Here is a 23,653-nt window from a genome sequence, read left to right as displayed (position 1 = left end):
AGTTCATAAATTTATATACATATTTATACCATGTAACATTCACTATAACATATAAACACATATGCATATAATCATCCATCTCATACTCTACCACACAAGCATTTGAGTACATTCATATGAGTCATATAACATGTGGTGAATCATATGTAAACATATATAACTTATACACATTTAATCCAAACTATAATATATGCATGTTCATACTATTATACTATGACATTTATCTCGGAAATAGACTTATTTCAAGTCTTATTTCCATTACCTTATACCTATATTATGCACCCACCTTAGCCTTGCTTGCTTTGATTTGATCTTAATCCCTCGATTATTCCGAAACAGTATTACGCTCTAAATCTATATAGCAATATATTGATACATATCAGTATACTAATTGATATATTTTAAACTATCACTTTTTACACTAAAATAAAGGTTATTTCATCTCTTAATGAAGGTATGTATCGATGTACTCTATAGTGTATCGATGCATCCCTTAACGAGTGCATCGATGCACTATGCATCGATGCACTATGCATCGATGCACTATCTATGCATCGGTACACAATTCACATTCGATGTTTTTATTTTAAGAGGGTGCATCGATGCACTCCTTATGCATCGATGCACTAATTGCATTCGATGTTTATTTGTTTGAGAGTGCATTGATACACATTGAATGTGCATCGATGCACACAACCCAGAAATTCCAGTTAGAGCATGAAATTCACTTTCTTTCATTCGATGTTTATTTGTTTGAGAGTGCATCGGTACACATTGAATGTGCATCGATGCACACAACCCAGAAATTCCAGTTAAAGCATGAAATTCACTTTCTTTTTAGCTCAACTCTTCATATTTCATTCCCTTTTATATTCTTAACTCACATACACATATTCAAACTCATTTCTATTCATTAATCACATCTTTAACCTCAAAATCCTATCCTCCATATGTAATTCAAGAATTACACTAAATTTTCAACATGTTCCAAATTCAATTCTATTGCTTCTAACTTCTTAATTAGACCCTTGACAAGTCAAATTTGGTCTGGAAATCTAATAAATGTCTTTCAACCAAGATTTCATTTATTCACTTCTTTCCTTTAATCCTTTCTATACCTTTCCTCTTATTGTTTTATGACAATTTAAGCTTTCCTTAAGCTTAAGACCTTAAGCTTAAGAGTCACTTGATAATCAAAACCAAACTTAAAATTCAACTGAAATCAACTAATAAGAACTCTCATCTTTGCCTTGAGCTCCCACGTATGAAGAATAAAGGATAAAAAGAGGAATCTGGACTCCCTTAAAAAGGAAAAATAAAAATCTTTCCTTGCCAAATTACCATTTTACCCTTTACTTAATTTAATAATTACCAACAATCATCCTCTAAATGTTCCAATTTAGTTCCTGAACTTTTAAATATTTCAAAATGAGACCCCAAAGTTTTAAAATTTATATTTTAGTTAATAGCCCAGATTTTGGGATATTAAAATTTCTCTCATCTCGTGGATCTTCTTAATGACACTTGTTCTCTGAGGTTGTTGAGTTTGTTCTTCCGAAATGATTTCTCGTCTTAAATGAAGAGTTGTTCAAAATAACCTTCTTGAGATTCTAGATTCACTTCTTGATTAACGACATGTAGAAATACATGGATATCATCAAAAGTGATAATAGGAATTGAGTTATAATCCAATTCATCTTTAAAATAAATTCCTCACACCTTATTTCTCCCTCCAAACTCAACATCCTCAAAATTTATATTATAGATTTCATCTTAAAAAATTCCTAATTATGAGATCCTAAAACTTATAACCCCTAAATCACGTAGAATAACCAAAGTAGTTGCTTAATGTTTTAGAATTCAATTTCTCCTTATTTGTCTAACTTATCTCAAAAGATAACAACTCTTTGTAACATATTATTTTCTCTTTTGAGTTGGACCTTTATCAACTACATTCTGATTTTATTTGTGCTCTGATCTTTATATGCACTTTTCAATTGAGTACTTTCAAACTTATTATGTTTCAACATTTCTTCTTCTTGTACACAATGAAAAATGAGCTCATTTATGAGATCATTTCTCCCTTTGAGGTGATTAAACTCTATAGAAAGCGATACTGAAATCACAAGAACAAGTAATTCTTCAAAAAACTCAATCTTAAGTGTCTTAAGTCTTGAAGCAGTATGAAACATATCCATAATGTACTTCCTTACATTTCCTTGACCCTTATACTTTATAGACGTCAAATAAGTAAAAAATGATATCATTTAAACCTTATTGTTTTGGGGGAAACATTTCTCAATTTCGTCAAGAAAACCATTAGGCCTAATAATCTTTTCAGATTATGTGCCCCTAAAGGCTTCTAAATATTGTGCTTCATGACCACTAAACTTATGAAATTTGAACAAATTTCACATCTCAAAATCCAATTAAGGATGTTATCCCCCATGAGAGGTGGAAATTGTTCTTTTCATAGTGCAAAGTCTATGTTCATAGAATCAAAACCTTATAAAAGTGTATTTTCTCATCCCTTGAGATTCGATTTCTTAAGCATAAGCAGAAAATGTATAATAACAAATATTGTGATAGCAATGAATAAATAATTAGCTGAATAAAGAACAAAACATAAAAAAATTGAAGCTCACATCGTAAGTAATCAAATAAATTCAAAATTATGGCTATTCTCATCTCAAGATACCAAACACTACATCAATATCAAGTCTTTGGACAATAATATTAACAATAAACGATACTTTTGTTGTAGTCATCAAACATTGACAATAAGCTATGTCGAACAAAAGACTAATCTTTGGACTAGTGTAATGCTCACATAAAATACTTTATAATCGGCACATATTACTACAACATGTGTCATTTTGAAATCCGGTCAAATATTAATTTTCCTTTTGACCAATTAATAAATGCATGAATCACAAGAAACATATAATCATCTTGATATTTTAAATAAATCAGTCTACACAAAAGAGGTCACTTTGGCGGTATTTTGTTTCAACTAATATATCAAAATATCAGAGCTAGCCAAAATTTGAATTAATTTGTTTCAATATATATTCTAATAACCAACCAAAATTGAAATTTTGATCAAACCGAATTGAATATATACATATATTGTATTAACAACATAAATAAATCCATATAAATATTGTCAACCAATCAATTTCTCTTAATTTTATTTTATCTTTTAATTAAATTAAAAGAATATCAAAATAATAATAAATTTGAATACACTTAAACTTTATCTCAAGATATCAGATGCTCCATTAATATTTTATCTTTAGACAAAATATTCGCCTTAAGTGATATTCGATGCGGTAATCAAATATTGATAATAAGAACATATTAAGCAAAATTTTCCTTTGGACCGATTTATTACTCACACATCAAACCAAATAATTATCACATGCTTATTACCAAAGTTGTACATGCAATTATGTCAACTATTAATCTTCTTTTTGGGTCGTTAATACTAACATATCCTAAGTTACATGTATATAACCTTTATATTTGAAAAATCAAATATTTTCCATAACATATACAACTTTAATGACTTATTGCTTTAATTAAACAGTCTAAAAATAAATATTATATTCAAATTTAATAATTCTATAACAATCAAAGGTCAAAAAACTGAAATTTCTAATGACACTACAATGTCCAAAATTGAAAACTCAAGTCTTTGATTGTTTCTGAAGAATTCCTTAAACATACAATTAATTCATAACTTCATAAATTATCAAAGACATATTGAATTCAAAACAATCAACATTTAAACAAAAGTCAATGTCAAATTACATACCAAATATATATTCTATAATCCATAACAATCAAAAACCAAAACCGAATTCATAACAAGTAGTAAGCAGCTTAATTTCGTTTAAGTAAGGCTTCAAGTTTGAGTCTTGTTCATGCAGAAAATCCCTGCTGAGAGACTCACCCACTAAAACTAGGTGTGCGACGCGGGTTGGTCCAGAATAATTAAAACAAAATCTTAAAATCAGGAGGACAACAAAATCTTAAATTTTATAACTTTTGCATTTATCACCGAAACACCCAATAACACTCCAAAATGAATTATGCATGTATTATTATAAACATAAAGTACCAACGATGATCAGTTCAAGTGGTAAGCAGCTTAATTTCGCTTAAGGCTTCAGGTTTGAACCTTGTGCATGCAGAAAATCCCTGCTGAAAGACTCCCCCACTAAAATCAGGTAGAGAAAAAAAAAGCCTGAAAGACATGAATACACATAGTATTTTAATCCGTAAAATACATAGAATAAGACATTCATTTGCTAATTGAGATTGTTGAAAGCAATCGTAACACAAAATTGAAATCAAATCATAGTTATAAACCCTAATATTATACTCTAATAATTTATAAGAGCTTTACCAAAACTTTATGCGATATTTTTAATCCCGTAATTCTTAAGAACGAATCAGTCCAAAAATAAATTCATTTTTAATGATTCAACACGATCTGACGATGATGCCACTTGTTAGAATTAAATTATAATAAATATGAAATCAACTAGGATATAATCATGTCGAATCATCAAGAATAAAATAAATATTAAAAATCAGCTATTGTATGTACTTATAACTCTGTCACTCGTCAAATTATAAGTACAACTTTAACGTATCTACACTTTTATTTCCATAACACTTTTAATACCTTATGACTTTATAACATAATTGGTCACTTAATTTATGACATATTTTACTATAACAATATACAATATAAATATGTGCCCACAACTATGGATTTTTATCCAACAACTATATTATTAGAACTATATTTAAATAAATTTTGTTGTTGATAAGTTGCTTTTGTCGATTATTGATAATAAGTTATTTTCATCGATCGTTGATAGTTTATCTCTTCTGATTTTAATAGAGAGTTGTGGTCAGTGAGAAGACGAATGTTGAATGATGTTTTTATATTGAAGAGAGTTGATTATGGAAAATGAAGAAGATGATATAAAAGATCGTGAAAGTTTTAGTTCCTTTTTCAGTTTTGACTAGGGATGCCTTTCAACGCCTATGACAGTCGAAGAGTAATCATGATTATTTATGGGTCGACAAGTTAGGTAGATCTAATAGTGAAAATTATAATTTTTTAACAAATTATAAGATTCTTTTATATCCTATAAGATCTTTTTTTAACAAATTGCTTTTAAATATTACAATAAAAATAGAGTAAACTACATGTTTAGTACTTAAATTATCATTTTTATTCTATTTTAATACCTAAACTTTTAATTTTTTTAAAATCATACCTAAAGTTTACTTTTTGTTTCATTTTAGTGCCATGCCGTTAAAAAATTAGGTACTAAAATGAAACAAAAAGCTAACAATGGGGGTACTAAAACGAAACAAAAAGTAAATGTCGGGTACTAAAATGAAACAAAAAGTAAACATTAGGTATGATTTTGAAAAATATTAAAAATTTATGTACTAAAACAAAACAAAAGTAATACTTTAGGTACTAAACACGTAGTTTACCCATAAAAAATAATATCAATCAAACTAAAATCTTATCAATTATTTTTTATTTTAATTTTGATTATATATATATATATATTTTGATAAAATTGTTTAACATAAATTAATTTCATAGAGTAGGCGACAATGGAATAGAAAACAATTCTTAAAAGGTACGGCTTCTCACAATAGCTTTCGTTGGCTATGGTTAAGAGGCGATGGACTCAAATTGGTACATGTGGTTCATGTGATTTCGAACCATCAATCAGAGTGTGATACGTGACACATTTAAGGATGACATCTATTTCAGATTAAACTATATATTTAGTTATCCAATTGTTCATACGATTTTATTTTGATAATTTAATTATATTTAAATTATATTTAATATTGTGTTTTGATTTTATTTTGATCACTCATAATTAAAAAAAATTAACAGAATTAGAAATATGATATTTTTTTTGTTTTTTTAATAATGACGTGACATTATGTGACACGTCAGAATCACCGTTAATCTTTTAATGATAAGTGAAACTAAAACATATTGTTATATATGATTTTAAAAATTAGTTGGATAATTAAATACGTAATTTAATTGTTTTTATTTGTTAATGTCACGTCAATTGCTTAATTAGATGTTGAGATGTCAATTCAATATAGATAGATGGATACCTATTTGAGAAAAATTCCAGGTTTAGTTACCAATTTAAGAAACGTTACCAAATTTATATACCGATTTGTGTAATAACCCAAATTTATGAATTTTCCCTCTAAACAAACAGAGCCTCAAATAAAATCCTTAAAAAATGTAGACACACAATCAAACCCGACTCGGTTCACCGCCCATCACCAGTTTCAGAGAATTAGATTCATCACTCTCTTTGGGATTTCCGTTCTTTACAACAATCAAAAGTCACATTTAGTCTTCGATTTTCCCTTCGCTTGATTTCCATTTTTTTTTCTTTCGTTTTCTCTCGATCCAAACAATGGAGAGTTTAGCCCTCCACTCTCTATCCACCGCTTCCGCTACTTCATTCTCACTTTCCTCTCGCACTTCCCTTCACCGCCAATCACCGTCGTAAGTTCATACCAACCGTTCGTTTTCTCTTCATCTTCGATCCCCACCCTCCGATCTCCGCTCAAGCCCCTCTTATTCGCCGCACTTCCCAAACGACCTAAGCCCCTCCTTTCACCTATCCGGGCGGCGGCTTCTCAAAACGACAACGACGCAGCGTCTAAAACGACAACCTCTCCTCCGCCTCCACAAGGGGCTAAGCTCTTTCCTTTGTTTCTATCGGTTTCCATAGGTCTCATTGTTCGTTTCCTCGTCCCCAGACCCGTTGAAGTGACCCCACAAGCATGGCAGCTCCTCGCCATCTTTTTATCCACAATCGCCGGTTTAGTATTGAGCCCTTTACCCGTCGGAGCCTGGGCTTTTATTGGCCTCACAACTTCAATCGTCACGAAAACGCTGCCGTTTGTATCCGCCTTCAGTGCCTTCACCAATGAAGTCATTTGGTTGATCGTCATTTCCTTCTTTTTCGCTCGCGGATTCGTTAAAACGGGGCTCGGTGATAGGATCGCTACTTATTTCGTCAAATGTTTGGGCAAAAGCACGTTGGGATTGTCTTATGGGCTGACTTTGAGTGAGGCCTTGATTGCGCCGGCGATGCCTAGTACTACTGCTAGAGCTGGTGGGGTTTTCTTTCCCATTATCAACTCATTGTCTCTTTCTGCCGAAAGCCGGCCCGGAGATTCTTCATCTAAGAAGCTTGGGAGTTATCTAATTCAATCGCAGTTTCAGGTTTGCCTTATTTTTGGTTCACTTTCTTAGTTTATTTTCTCTATATTGTTGTATAATTAAGTTTAGAATGTTGGATTCTGGAAGTAGACATATGATAGATTAATCTGGATTCTGGGGTTTTAGTATGGTCAGGCTCTTTGATTTCTCTGTCTCATTTGAACTAGTGAATGTCTTAGTTTATTTTCTTTATATTGTTAGTTTGAATTTATGGGTGGGAATAATTGATTTTATACTTTAGATTATGGAAGTAAACTTTTGTTACTCTGTTGGATTAATCCATATTCTGGGTTTTAATATAATGCTCTTTGATTTCTATATGTCATTTGGACTTGTGACTATCTTTTGTTCCTGCTTGCATTAGTAGCTTTGGGTCTTTGTCTTACGTATTACTCGTCTACGGCAGTCTGCTGGAAACTCTAGTGCTCTTTTCCTGACTGCTGCGGCACAAAATTTGCTCTGCCTCAAATTAGCAGAGGAGCTCGGGATTATTATTTCGAGTCCTTGGGTTTCGTGGTTCAAGGCCGCTAGTGTACCGGCACTTGTTTCTCTACTGCTTACTCCGTTTGTTTTGTACAAGCTTTACCCTCCCAAAACCAAAGATACACCAGAAGCCCCCGCAATGGCAGCTAAGAAACTAGAGAACATGGGTCCTGTCACAAGAAGTGAATGGGTCATGGTTGGAACGATGCTTCTTGCAGTTACTCTATGGGTCTGTGGGTAAGTCATAAGTGGCAGTTCATCATACCAGTTCACTTTCTATTTGAGCTGAGACATCGATATATTTGCTTTGTATGCTTCCTTTAACCCTATTCTTTTTACCTTTTATAGATAGTCTTCACGCATGCTCATAGGTTGCAAGCTTGTAGCTATGATTTTTGTGGTTTGATGTTTGCTTCAGAACATATAATTGATCTTCTCTTATTTATTGGTATTTCCTGAATCATATACAGAGAGAAACTTGGTATACCAAGCGTTGTGGTTGCAATGATTGGTTTGTCAATACTCCTTTTGCTTGGTGTGCTTGACTGGGATGACTGCTTAAGCGAAAAATCAGCTTGGGATACATTGGCTTGGTTTGCTGTTTTGGTAGTCATGGCAGGCCAATTGACAAACCTTGGGATAGTGAGCTGGATGTCTGGTTGTGTAGCTAAGTTCCTTCAATCTTTCTCTTTGGGCTGGCCGGCTGCATTTGGTGTTCTTCAAGCATCTTACTTCTTTATCCACTACCTATTTGCGAGTCAAACTGGTCATGTAGGTGCATTATACTCTGCTTTTCTTGCCATGCACTTGGCAGCTGGAGTGCCTGGTATATTAGCAGCTCTGGCTCTTGCTTACAACACCAATCTTTTCGGTGCCATAACACATTATAGCAGTGGTCAAGCCGCTGTCTACTATGGAGGTGTGCTTCTTTTACTTCACTTTCTATTTTACATAAGCACACGAGCACCGTGCCTTTGACACACAAAGCCTGCTTTTATCAGCAATTATTATTGCTTCATACACCAACATCTTAATAGAGTCTCTATACTCGGGTAAGTGATGAATTCTTTTGTCTTTTTGACAGCCGGATACGTTGACCTGCCCGATGTATTCAAAATGGGATTTGTCATGGCTTTTATTAATGCCATCATCTGGGTCGTCGTTGGAAGCATCTGGTGGAAATTTTTGGGTCTCTTCTGATTTAATTACTCTGTTAGACCCATTCTTCCCTGTTGTAAGAAGTCATTTTTTGGGGGAAAATCTTCTTTACCGTTCACATGATGATGCTGTCTTTTCTTAGGGATTCATAAAACCCAGCTACTAGTTCACAGTTCAGATGAATAAATATTTTTTTTTAATTTCAAGTTCAAATAATACAATCAAATAACTATTGCATGGTTGAATTGACAACCGAAATATATTTGGAGCTCAGGTATCTTAATCTTGCAAATAGTTTCTTCGGAGATGATTCAATATATTTGGAGAACTGTACTTCATTCAGGTATGTTGCCCTTAATAGAAATGGACTTTCCTGGAGAATTTGTTCTGGCTACAACTTCTCAGAGTACTGCACCTTCAACAAAATTGGTTTTCAGGGTCTCCGATTTACGGAACTGGTAACCTTTCTAACCTTGTTTGTTGAATTGGATATATCAAATGGCTTCATTGGTAGAGAAGCTGAAAAAGCTAGAGTCCTCCTCTGCTTCAATTTTGGGGATTGATCTGCACAACAACAGTCTGGATGGTTTGATCTGATAAAATTGTTCTGAAATGACCCGATTCACCTCGCTTCATCTCGCTTCTAATAATTCCAGGTTTCTCCCTGCACTTATTTCAAACAACTATAGAGGCACGCATGTATATTCCAATCTGTATTAACTTGCAGCAGGTAAAACAAAGAAAATGTATAAAAATGAGAATGGCTTTCATTTAACTGTAAAGAGAACTCCATAGTGTTAGACTCAACAAATAATCTGTAGGAACAAGGAAGCAAAATTCATTTCAATGTTTACTCTTACAACTTACAAGTGTATAGATGATGTGAAGTGTACCATAGTTGGCACTCAGCTTGCTACAAAAACTCGCATGCTTCAGCCTTTGGTGAAAAGATGAACAAGTCTTCTGATTCTGTTCCCGGAATTGCTATATTTACTATCTAACTGATCTCCGTGTCGTGTTCAAAGCAAACGATCATTGTTGGCATCATAGTCTCCAAGGTCCAGAGTTGGTCTTTTCAATCTCTGGAAAATCTCATCGAGGGGTTCCGAGGAGGAAGTCGAGGATACTTTGTTTTCTTCGGTCTGGCGTAAAGGCAGGTATTTCTTCACTTCCAGGATGGATTTGAAATTTAGAAGACCAGACTTCATCGATTCCCATTTCGAGGCTGATCTTTCGGGTTTTTGTCTTGTTGCACTCCTGAAGGAAGTCGACTCTTCGCGAGCGGAGACTTGCTTGTTCTGTTCTCTTATGGTGGAATATTTCTTGACGATGGCTTCTCTGCTTGTGACCTGTTGAACCTCTTCACTCAGAGGTTTAAATGCACTCATTGTTCCGATTTCTGCACTAGTCATCTCCTAAAAACGTGCACGACCAAAAGTTATTGGCATGCTTTAGATACATCAAAAGAGCATTTTTAAACTGTTACTCGGATTTCGATGTGAGTGTCAAATAAAGGATACATCTAACAGAGGTATGCTCAATTTAAGATGAAATGATGGGAGAAAATGATCATTTTGATAAACGTTAGGGTTTAGTTTTGGCATTATGAAAGAAAAATGAGAAGTAAAAATTAAAAAAGCAGACATACAATCTCATTAGTGCCAGGTTCATTGTCAACACTCGTAGTGCCGAAATTCCTTGCCAAGGGAATAATATGCTCACCAACTTTATGCCCTCTCTCAAGCAAAGCCCGTTCTGATTCAAAACTTGTAGTTCATTGAAAACAAAGAAGAAAGAAACTATGACATTTAAGCATGATGATAACATCAAAGGTGTTGTAATTTTACCTTTGTGCAAGATGATTAGTCCCGATGGGTCGAAGCCATCTGCATCCTCATCTTGCTCTTGGAAATTGAAGATCGATCTCCAGTTCCCAAAATAATCAATGACCAGGTCAAAGAAGTTTACCACATGCAGCAATGTATATATCACCATGATGAGTGGATAGATTTTGTTGAACCCTTTGCCAAAGAAAGGGACTGCATCGTCTATGTTCCCCATTCTCTGCATGTATGTTGATGATGTTACATGAGATTTTAAAATTTGATCAAATACCTTATAGGAGAGAGTAACTCAATCTAATAACCTTAATTGCTTTGACCAGCTCATTAGGATTGTAAATGAATCGAACTTGAATAAACAAGACTATTCGTGTTCGTTTGTTTGTTTTTGAAGGTGTTCGTTTACATTAAGCTCCTTCGGCTTCATAATTTGAACTCCATAACTCATCCTATGTTCAATTTCAATCCCTACTTTCACCAACATTTAAAATGTAGAAAAGAAAGAAAAGGAGAACCGGATAAATGAGCTTTTTCGTGAACCTAAACAAACCGAACGTACCTCTGTTCGTGTCCATTCGTTTATTAAATGAACATAAGCAAACATTAAACGAATAGTTAACGGACAATTCATTGAACTTTATGTTCGTTTACACCCCTAAAAATGATGCACAAGATTGAAACATTAACATAAAATAGCAAAACTACTAACCTTCTCAAAGATGGTTTTTCTGTTATCAGGGAAGTGGATGAGATTGAGAAAATTGTATGAAATCGGGGGAGCATATCGTGCAACCATCCTGATACATGTAGGGGTGAGATGCTAATAAAATGAGAGAACAAGTAAAAAGTTTTGAGGTAAAAGAAGGAAGAATTACGAGCATATCATAAGCAAACTAACTGAGCTTGTTTGTCTGGGTGTTAATGAATAGAACATCAGCATTCCAATTTTGAACAAGGAGAAATAGGTGCAGATGAACATATACATCAGAGGGACAAACGCAATAACCTGCAAACCAACAAATATCATTTTATAGTTCCATTACATTGACTGTTCGTGAAGATTGAATTCAAGGTTCCACCCATACCCATAGACACCTTTTCTTAGCTTAAATCGAATGGGGTGGGAGGGTTGGGGGATAAGGAGAAACCATCGAAGGCAACGTTTGACTAAATAATCATTTTGACATTTATTTTTTTGAACATTTTGGCCCAAACATTTCATTTTGGTCTAAACTCTAATATAACCTTTGATTAGATGGAAACCGTTAGTTAACTAACGGTTAATACTCTTTGCTGATGTGGCAAGAATTGTGTGTCTAAAGTGATGACATGACATATACCATGTCATCACTTTAGAAACATGACATATGTAACTTCAGACATGTGAAATATGTCATATCATCACTTCGAATACATGACATGTCATCATTTTGGACACGTTACACATGAAACGTAATCACTCATGTACACATGGCATACCATCACCTTAGACACATAACATGTGTCACGTAATCATTCATGTACATGTGGCATGTGCTGCATTAAAATTTTTGACACATAAGTCTTGTCTTGTCGGCGAAGAGCATTAATCTTTAGTTAAATAACAGTTTCCATTTAATTAGGGGTCATTTTGGACCAAAATAAAACATTGAGAGTCAAAATGCTCTAAAAAAGAATAGGGACCAAAGTGACTATTTAATTAACGTTAGGGATATTTTTTATCGTTATGCCAAATTTTTATTTGGTGTTAGTAGCATATAAGCAATTGACACGCTATAAAGCTAGGTTGTGTTCCAGTTCTTGGTTTCTAATAGAGTTAAACTTAAGAAGGCATATGAAATGTTCACTGGTGAATTTGTTACTGACATATAGAGATTGCAGAGTTGATTACTGTAATTCATTCTTTGTTAGCATATATGTTTGTATAGTTAGCAATTTGCAAATTTGATCCTTCAAAGAATCCAGATTGTCAATATAGTACCTGGACGAGCATTTCCTGATTTCCCACAGAGTTTATGAGAATGGAGCAGAGAGATAAATCAACTCCAACAGGCAGTATTGTAGCTTCTGCTAAAAGAATTGCAGCAGACATGCAACCCAGAATTATTGCAAACAGTTTCTCTACTTGCTTTCTTAGAACACAACGCCACACGAACTCTGTAAGGAAAAAATAAGGGTAAATTACGTGTTTAGTATCTAAATGATCAGTTTTGGTCCGTTTTAGTACCTAAACTTTTATTTTTTTCAAAATCATACCTAACTTTGGTTTTTGTTTCATTTTAGTACCCCGTCGTTAAAAGCTTTAGTTTTTGTTTCATTTTAGTACCCGTTCAAATTTAACTTTAACTTTTGTAAAAATTGAAGGTTTAGGTACTAAAGTGGACCAAAATTAATAGTTTAGATGCTAAATACGTTAAATTTTTAACGGCAGGTTACTAAAATGAAATGAAAACCAAACCTCAAGTGTGATTTAAAAAAAATGAAAGTTTAGGTATTAAAACGGACTAAAACTAATAGTTTAAGTACTAAATCTTAGTTTACCCATAAACAGTTGTTAAAGGAGATCATAAAACAGATGAAATAGTTAACTTTAAGTACCTAGATGGAATCTCAGCTTCTAATGAAGATAAGAATAAGGAAAGCATTCGGAATAAAGCAATTACCCATCATATCAAAAGAGGACCCTAGTGTGCCTGTTCGTTCGGGCTTGAAGCTTGAAATGAATTTCCTGCAACACCTTAAAATGAATCTAGGGCAAACTTTCTATAAAAGGAAGAACACGTTTAGCCACAATAGAATAAATGAATAGTACACACACAAAAACTCTTTCCCACGTCACCCAAAATGAAGACGTGTCATATGTTACGTCACTCAAAGTGAAGACGTGCTACATATTCTAAATCATCAATTAAATGTGTGAAAATGGCATATCAACAACATGTGTCTATCCAACGGAGGTTATTTTGACTAAAAATTAAAATATTGGGAGCTAGAATGCTAAAAAAAAGGAAATAAAATGACCATTTGTGTAAACGTTAAAGACTAATCCGCTATCTCATAACCTAGAGTGAAGGGTTTCTAAATTCTAGACATGCTTCTCTACCTAAACTAACAAAAACAGCAACACAAGGTCTTATAATCGCCACATTATAGCATGCAAAGATTATATAATTTAATCCAGAAAATGTAGAGAACATCCTATTGAATAGATCTGCTACTTCATGTGCACTTAATCTGATGCATGCATACATGTTAATAAACAAATCATAAAATATCTTAACTACTTTATCATCCCTAATATTGAAATATTCTAACACATGGACATAAATTACTTCTACTAATTCAGAAATATAGACTAAAGCACAAAAGAAAGTTGAAAATGCACCTTATGTGTATATCAGTAGTGGAGACAGAGGCGGCCATGACCATGCAAAGAATATATGTAGAATCTTTTGAGATATATATCTCATAAATTAATTGAGATATATATCATAATCTTCACAATAGTTGTGAGAATTTTCTAATTTCTTATAGTAAATTTTCTAATTTCTTATAGTAATTTATTCTTTTAAGGGTAAACTACGCATGAAGTACCTAAAATATCAGCTTTGGCCCGTTTTAGTACCTAAACTTTTAATTTTGTAAAATCATACATAAAGTTTAGTTTTTGTTTCATTTTAGTACCCACCATTAAAAACTTAACGTATTTAGTACCTAAACTATTAGTTTTGGTCCGTTTTAGTATGTAAACTTTCAATTTTTTTCAAAACATAACGATAACTTTTTAACGGGATATTAAAATGAAACAAAAACTAAACTTTACGCATGGTTCTGTAAAAATTGAAAGTTTAGGTACTAAACGCATAATTTACCCTTCATTTAATCATTGTGTTAATAAGTACTTAAACACTTGGCATACTTTCATACACCTAAGGAACCCATAATTTCAGTCTAAGGTTGATTGATGTCCTGCAGATCAGATCAAGGAGAACACGCATATAACTTAATATGCAGGCAAGAATAATATAAATGCTAAGTACATACCATCCAGTTATTTTACGATGCTCATAGTTTTTGATAGTATCTTCCAGTTCGAGAGCTTCCAAGACAAAGCTCGAATATTCGCTGCAAAACAGTTAACTTCAATTATCAGAGGGGAAAAAGGAACACTTTGGAAGCATATTGCAGCAACATTTGTGAGAGCCCGAGAGTCATTTTTATGCCATAAAAACCACATTAAGTGCACCTTCGGTATCGACAGTATTCCTCTCTAGCGATCCTGAGTCGCCGTCTGAGAGTCGCCATCGATTTCTGATCGGTATTGTAGTCCATATCATTCTCCCCAAACCTTCCACCTTGAGGTTTGAAGGAAGGATCTTCTTTTAACTGCAAAACAGAAGATAATAATGTATTTGAGGGAGGGACATGAAAAAACTACATTTTTGTACTAAACTGACCCATAGACAAAGTGGGGGTACCATTTGGTATAACATGCTATCGATAATGTTCATATATGGTCTTAGAGGGTCAAGCTTCTTTATCTGATTTGATGTGGCCTGAGCAACCTAAAGAAATTCACCTTCATTAGTGATAGCAAAGAAAAGTTCTTCAATATGTATATAAATTACCACCAAAGACTTGAGAAATCCAAACAAGTTAATATCTTGAACATGGTCTGTATAATTAGGCATAATAACTTTTTCCTAGACGTCTTTACAAATGGTCACTTTATCTCCTATTATTTTTTAGAACATTTTGTCCCAACGTTTCAATTTTTGGTCAAAATTGATTCTGTTAGATGGAAAGCCTTAGTTGACTAACGGTAAACACATATTGTTGACGTGACATTTTCACATGAGTTCATTTGCTGACGTGCCATGTGTCACATCAGCAAATTAACGCATGTGAAAATGCCACGTCAGCAACATGTGTTTACCGTTAATCAATTAACGGGTTTCATTCAACAGGGACTTTTTTAACAAAAAATTGAAACGTTAAGAGGTAAAATGCTAAAAAAAAGAATATAGAACAAAGTGACCATGTGTACAATCATCAGATAATTTTTCCATTATGCCTTTTTCTTTCCTTTCTATTGAATTTACAAATGGAGAAGTTGTAGATCTACTTACTACAATAGCACTAGAAAACTCTTGATGAGCATCATCAAGTTTAACGGCCATTTTAGCAACTTTGTGTGAGAGAACCTTATGGCGAAAAGTCCAATCCACATTCTTCCAAATGCCCTTTGGGATCTCACTAAGACCAAAGCCAAGAAGAAATGCACCAGTAACGAGTCCAAAAGTATTGGAGCAAGCCATGGCAAAACCAAGAATGTCTCCACTCCTTCCCACAAAAGAACAAAACAAGGATTAATCACACACAAAGGATGCTAGAAAAATCACCAGCCAAAACACAGAAGCGGATATTTGAATGCAAATATTGTAGATGAAAAGACAGTCAAAGTTCACAACCTATTTTCATTAAGGTTTACATAATGCAAACAAATTGACATAAAAACCAGAGCAATCAGGACAAAATTGCTCGCATAGGGCGTTGGAAAAAATAATTGGCTCGCATATGGTCTCGCCAAAATTATTTCTTGAGATGGTGTGATTGTTACAGTGTCGAGGAAGATGCCGAGAACACAATGTGTCTTCTCCATTCTTCCTCATTTTTTCATGCAGTTGGAATGCCAAGATTACCATAGGAACAAAGCAGAAAACGCACTGTGGTCGTCGCGTCTTCTCGAAAACGCATTGTGTTCCTGGCGTCTTCCGACGAGCACTGTAGCATTCACATTAGATGAGAAAATAAATCTGGGGAGACCAGCCAATATATATTTTTTTTTCGACCGCTTTACATGAGCAATTTTGCCGAGCAATCAGCAAGTAGAAAAGGAAAACAAACCAATTTTTGCTGAAAATAACAAATAAAACGAGTCCAACAAGTCCAACAGAACCAACGCATAAGTAGAAGACCAAATTTTCATGTAAGCTTGTCTTCAATCTTTCGACCACGGTGAAGTCTCCAGCATCTTCATAACTCTGAATGGTAGGCACCACAGCCCTGCTTAGGACATGGTTTAATATAAATCAATGAGAATACATGCAGCTTTTAAGCATGAAGCTTCTAAAATGTTCACACTAGACCGCACCATGATAAACAAAAGGTAATTGAAACACAGGTAGGGGTTTTGATGTTCGGTTCGTGTTCGTTTAAATTTTTAGTATTATTTTCGTTTTTATTTATTTGTTTTTGAAGGTATTTATGTTTGTTCGCGAACAAGTTGGTTTAATTACACCACTAGTCCTTAATTTCTTAGGTTTATAGTTTAAACTTCAAAGTTCACCTTATGTTAATTCAATCCCTACTCTCACCTATATTTGAAATGAAAAAAAGAAAAAGAAAAAGGAGAAGCAAGTAAACAAGCCAATAACGAGCTTGTTCGTAAACATAATCGAACCAAACATGCCTCTATCCATGTTCATTCGTTTATTAAATATTTTGTTCATACTCGTTTATTTAAATTAATAGACGAAGGTTATACGGACGATTTATGAACAGTTTGTCGAACTTTTTGTTCATTTACCCCCCTAAGAACAACACTCAAATGATACAAGTAAATAAAATATTTCAAAATGCTTAAAGGCGGATCAAAAACAATTCTGGTGATAATAGTGTATTTACCAAGTTAGCAAAAATGTACTCCAATAGGTTAGGCTCCAAAAGAAAGATATCCCTCCGCTGTGCTGACCAAATATCGTCTGCATGATGAATAGAAGAGGAAAAACAAGCAATGAATTCAAATTCATGCATGATTTCTAGGCGAAAGCAGATGTCTAGGACTTTTATGCCATTTAGAAAACAAGATGGGGCTTCAGATGCACCCCACCTATAAAGAATGCAAAATCCCATTTCTCTATTATTTATGTTCTTTTCAAATCTGACAATTGGAAACAAGTAAGCATAATGATAAAAATGCATAATGTAAAAAGTACCCCTAAGTCAAAATGGTCATTTTGGTTCCTATTCTTTTTTTAAAGCATTTTGGCTCTAATGTTTCACTTTGGGGGGAAGACTCTCTATATAGATGAAAATTATTAGTTAACAATCGATTAACGCTCCAAAATAGGAGTCTTTTTTAATATAAAATTATTCTGTCAAATGTTGAAGGCTTTTTTTTGCTATAAAATGAAATATTGGGGCCAAAATGCACCAAAAAATATAATAAGGGGAAAAATAAACATTTTTCTAAACATTGGGGGCTAATTTTGGTGTTATGCCATGATAAAATTACCCCCAAGATTTGTATAAATTGTCACTTTAGTCCTCATATTTTTCTAGAGCATTTTAGCCTTCAAACGTTTTAGTTTTTTTGTCAAAAAACCCTCGTTAGAAGAAAGCATTTAATTAACTAACTGTTAACACATGTTGCTGAAGTAATATTTTCATACATGCCTAACTGATGTCGTGGCATATGACGCGTCATCTATAATAATGATATGACATATGTCTTGTATTGATGATGTGATCATGTGACAATTGTTAATCAACTAACGATTTTCTTCCTACCATTGATATTTTGACAAAAAATTGAAACTCCATAGAGCTAAAATGTTCTAAAGAAAAAAACAAGGGCCAGAGCGATCTATTATTTTCATTATGCAAAACAACTATTCCAATCATATACCAGCATTGATCAAATAGAAACCCATCTTCATAAAAAGCTTCAAATCCCCATCAATTATTTTCAAAATTGAGAAACACAATCGGGAATCAAAGCACGATCAGAAGAATTTGCCAAGAGAGAAATTAAAAGGGAAAGTACCGTCCAAATATCAGCAGGGACAAGGATGATGATGGAGAAGGAACAAAACCATGTATACCCAACGGTGAAGAGAACATAATTAGGAACTTCAGGAGCCGCGAAATATTTCAAAGTCAAAATCGCCATACCCAGTGTTAAAGGCAAGGAGATCAAATAGAAAAACAACATCTTTCTTTGAATCTCCTCCTCTATCTCACCCACATAATAATATTACAACAATCCTATTCTATTATGATTTACAATAGATGGGTATTACCTGGGTATTTCTCTCTCTCTCATTTTCTCTTCACCACTTTTTCAGTAGGAAAGAGAAACTAAAGGTTGGTTTTGCATTTGCAAAGGAGCTTTTTGGTTTGTTCATTATATCACGCTTAATTTGACAGGGCAGCTATATTAATGCAGAAATTTGCGTAATGGGTCCAATGGCGCTTTTTTCTGATTCATTTTAAATTATTTTATTTATTTAACCTAAAAATACTAACCCAGCAGACAAGAACCGATAGCTCCTCCCCTTCGCGCCAGTTCCTGGACAATTTGAAAAATGTGGCCCAACGGCAGTTTTCTACCCCTTCCCTATAAATTCAAATGCAGATGAAATATATATTTGTCCGTGTTCATTTATTAAATGGTTAACTGTTTGTGAATCGTTCATTTATGCTTGTTTATTAAGTTAAATAAACGAGTATGAATAAAATTTTGATATTCATTTAATAAACGAATGCGAACAGAGATGTATACAGTTTGTTTATTTTCACAAACAAATTCATTTATCAGCTCGTTTATAAGCTTATTCTTCGTCTCCTGTATAAACCAATTTACTCCTTTTTCCTTTTATTTTCTACATTTTAAAAAATGTAGGTGAACATAGAAACTAAAATGAACATAAGGTGAAATTTGAAGTTTAAATTGTAAAGAATAATGAACTTAAGATTAATGATGTGATTTTACCATTTTTCTTTGAAGGGCCAATAAAAAGTGAAAAGTGTGTGTTCATCATTAAACATTAAACAAAGTTAAAAAATATGTTCATAATTGTTAAAGAATATATTCGAGAATTTTAAAACGAATAAATACGAATATATTTAAAAATAAGTGAATGAATACGAATATAACTTTATTTTTTCAAGCTCGATCTACATCCTAAATGAAAAGAAGAACAAAAGATCTTTAAAAAAAAGTGTATGAAAATCTGGTTAATTACATTAGGGAAAGCAGAGGAGAGGAGACTCGATGGGCTAGTGAAGAAACCAAGCGCCTTCGCTTGAAAATGCCGGAGGCTCATGACACTAAAATTCAATACCAGAGCCTTAGCCCCAAAAACTTCGAAAGCTAATCCAGCTATACTGAATAAGTTCGAATTCAAGCTCCTTTTGCTGCCAGTAGAACTCCTAATTCACCGTATTAGTATTACAATTTCACATGTTGCTACTTAAGATTACGAAGAATGAATCAATCTCACCGTACGTTTAAGAAATTTAACCAGCGTGGCATCCATCTCCGTTCCGCGGTAAAGATTCCGGTCGAATGTGTTTGAGAGAGAGGTGAGTGATGCACGCTCCTCTTCCTTTCGCCGTCGCTTCTATTGGATTTTGGCGATCGCCGGCGGCTTATCAATGTCCATAACGATGTTTTTTTTTGCTCAAATTTTTGTAGAAAAATTGAAATCAACAACTGAGCACCGGATAATGAAAATTTCGAAACGAAATTGAAATAAATTACAAACTAAAGGTGGAAGTTAAATTAACTTATGGCGCTGAGAATACTTTTAGTGTGAGCCATTTTTTTACTTTAAAATAAATAAAGGTAAACTATGTCAATAGTCTCATTTATTTTTAGTCTGATCGACTTTGATCATCGATTTTTTAATTAAATACGTTTGGTCCATAACGATATCAGTAGGTCCGATTCAAATCTATCGGTCATTAACTTCCATTAACAAAAAAATAAAAAAAAATCCAAAAAGTTCACATGTTTCTTCTTCTTAAAATCTCATTATATCACTGCTGCCATTTTTCGGCATCACTCTCTTTATTTTTTCGCTTGACACTTTTCATTTAATCAAACCCTTTGACCGACAATTTGACTTTCTTTCTTCTTCTTCCCACAGACAAAATTATGCAAAACAAACTATTTGAAATCCTCTTCTTCCCTCTGCGTGTCTCTTCTTCTTCTTCTTCTTCGCACAGACAAAACCATGTGAAACAAACTATATATTTGAAATCCTCCTCCCTCCACCGTTGACATGAACTATGCTAAATTATAAGTTTATCGTGTATGTATACACGGTAAAACTCACGAGATATTGCTGTGAAAAAAAACAATTCACGTGATAATGTTGTCCAATAAATAATTGTTCAAATGGTGTGAATAGTGCATGGATTGGTCGCCATGCAAGCCAAACGAGATCATAGGTCGCCATACATTCGGTGTGACCTTGTAGGTCACCATGAAAATGGCTCGAATTCTTCCGTGATTCTGCTGAAATCACGACAAAGGTAGCTCTGCCTCCCTCACCCCTGTCTTCCTCATGCATGCAGCAATGAAATCACGATAAAAGTGTTCTATACGAGCTGTGGCGAGAGGATAAAGCTTTGCTACGAGCTGTGACGAGAGGATCAAGCTTTGCATGCGCCATGCACGTCGGAAGAGGTCGCCTGCATGCAGTGGGGAGCAAGCGAGCATGCAACGGGGAGCAAGGCGTAGGACAAGGTCGCCCAGCGTGCATGTCGTCTGGCGTGCATGGCGACCTACAAGGTCGCCCGGAGGGCATGACGACTTATGCTGGGAAGCTGCCACGTCGTAGGTCGCCCGGAAGGCATGGCGACCTACGGCCAACACTGTGCAATTCGCCATATTTAAATAATTAATCTTGGGAGTACGTTGTATCCTTAAATAAAAAATTCGATAACGTTATCTCGAAAGTTTTAACATATATACACACACATACATAGAGAGAGAGAGAGAGAGCTTATAGGTGTGATATTTTTGCAGCAAAATTGGGGAAAAGAAATAGCAACATTTCAGCATCATAGTAATAAAATATAATCAGAAACTCAAACTTTCACTGTTTATAAGCCAAGAAATATAAAACCCATGGCTGAAAGGAAACTGTTTTATAGAATTCTGATGATTGTTGAAACTGGTTTATAGAATTCTGATGATTGTTCTTACATTTTTTTAGAGTAACATAAACTGAGCATGAACAAAGAACATGCAAGGCAAGGCAAGGCAAGGGATCCTGAGAGGCAAATAATCTTAATGCTTGCGGATATTGGAGACAAGCTTCTCAGGCAATTGGCTCTCTGTATAAAGCTGAGTCAAGTTCCGTAAAACGGTACCCATACCACTTTCCAGAAAGTCTCGGCCTTGGAGGAACCAGAAGGAACGGGAGAAACAGTAGAAGACTAGTCATGCGGGGAGAAAGTGTCAAGATTGATAGAGTTCTTGAGATATGCGATGGCCTCGGAGATGTTCTTGCTCAACCTTTGAAACTGTTTGTTCTTGGCGGATGGAGCTTCGAGCATAGCGGAAGCAACAGTGGAGAAGGAGGAGGTAGAGGTGTCCTCGAATCGATCATTAGAGCACATGAAAGCCTACTCAACCATGTCGTCATCGGTGGTGATGGTGGCTCGACTGGACCAGCACTCGAGCGCTGCAATCATAGGGCGACGATCGAGGTCTCCTAATGAGGTTGATAAAGTTGATGCGAAATGGGTTACTGTGGAAGCTTGTGGGTAGGGCGAGGGCTGTGTCGGATTTCTGACATCGGATGGAGGACGAGGTAAAACACTAAAAAATGATAAATGAGTTCGTGGAATTGAAATGGTCATGTGTGGTTTAATGCGAAAAAGAAGAAGAATAAAGGAGAAGAAATGAGATGAGAGGAAGAAGAAGAAGAAGCGAACAGCTGGTAAATGTGTGTTTTTTTTTTTAATTTTAAAATTGCCATGTCACACATCAGGTTACTGGGATTAACGTCCGAGAGACTTAAATAGGACAAATTAATAATGTAAGGGATTAATAACATTTAATTAAAAAAATCAATAACTAAAATTGATCAGATCAAAAAATAAAGAAGACTATTGGTGTAATTTTCCCAACAAATAAATATTAGTGGTCTAATTTAGAACAATATAAAGGACTTAACCCACCGTATGTTTAGGATTGGGTTAGAACCTAGCCCGTTAATCTAAAACAATCATAAACACGTCATGATTTATATCGGACTTTTAATTTATTTGAATCTGATTTAAGTATAATATCTTTTCATTCGTCATTCGAGTTGAGTTAAAGAAATTTCAATAACATACACGTATACTCGTAAACACACATCTATAATTCTAATTTTTAATAGGAAAAAAATTTAAAATTGGAAAATTGGAAAATAAAAATAAACTTATAATTTATGTATAATGCAATGACTACATGTAAAATTTAATTAACATGTTTTCCGTTGAAGTTAAAAACGAAATATCAAAATTTTAAAAATTAAAAAATAAAATATAAATATAAATATTTAATCACAACATAATCGGAGAATTTAACCTTTTAACAAATAGGGTTCCTGGTGATAGTTGAGGCCGCACTACAAATGATTCTGCCAGACCTCGGGTTTTGTGTGGTTAAGGTGACCAACAGAGACAGCTGGCTCCGGTGGAATTGGCCAATATTATAAAGGGTAAATTACGCATTAATACCTAAACTATCAGTTTTAATATCTATACTTTTAACTTTTTCAAAATTATACATAACATTTAGTTTTTATTTTATTACCAAACTGTTAAAAACTTATGTGTTTAGTATTTAAACTATTATTTTGATCTGTTTTAGTACCTAAACTTTTAATTTTTCAAGACTTAACGTTAAATTTTGAACAAATATACTAAAATGAAATAAAAACTAAATTTTTTAAAGGTGTGATTAAAACGAAACAAAAACTAAACTATAATTTAAAAAATAATAATTTTAAGTTAAAAAGGGCTAAAACTTAAAATTAATATTTTATGTACTAAACAAATAATTTACCCTCTTATCAATGGG

At 33.9% G+C, this 23,653-nt stretch overlaps 1 protein-coding gene and 1 pseudogene across 1 annotated transcript; one reads left to right on the top strand and one right to left on the bottom strand.

The window, feature by feature from the left end:
• The first annotated feature begins 6,327 nt into the window (after positions 1-6,327).
• Positions 6,328-9,113, top strand: LOC120171607 (annotated as a pseudogene).
• An 800-nt stretch (positions 9,114-9,913) lies between these two features.
• On the bottom strand, positions 9,914-18,781 carry LOC120171605 (LMBR1 domain-containing protein 2 homolog A-like). Its single transcript, XM_039179287.1, has 14 exons — positions 18,614-18,781; positions 17,473-17,549; positions 16,693-16,851; positions 15,915-16,128; positions 15,264-15,350; positions 15,032-15,171; positions 14,830-14,910; positions 13,449-13,513; positions 12,767-12,942; positions 11,661-11,791; positions 11,495-11,582; positions 10,792-11,008; positions 10,593-10,699; positions 9,914-10,359 (listed from the first exon to the last, which is right to left on the bottom strand). The coding sequence occupies exons 1-14, from the start codon at positions 18,779-18,781 to the stop codon at positions 9,964-9,966; spliced, it is 2,106 nt and encodes a 701-aa protein (XP_039035218.1). The 3' UTR covers positions 9,914-9,963.
• Positions 18,782-23,653: the final 4,872 nt, after the last annotated feature.

This window comes from Hibiscus syriacus, unplaced genomic scaffold (assembly GCF_006381635.1).
Source record: "Hibiscus syriacus cultivar Baekdansim isolate YM2019G1 unplaced genomic scaffold, ASM638163v2 tig00111834_pilon, whole genome shotgun sequence".
NCBI classification, from domain to species: domain Eukaryota; kingdom Viridiplantae; phylum Streptophyta; class Magnoliopsida; order Malvales; family Malvaceae; genus Hibiscus; species Hibiscus syriacus.
This window is presented reverse-complemented; position numbering and strand designations above follow the sequence as displayed.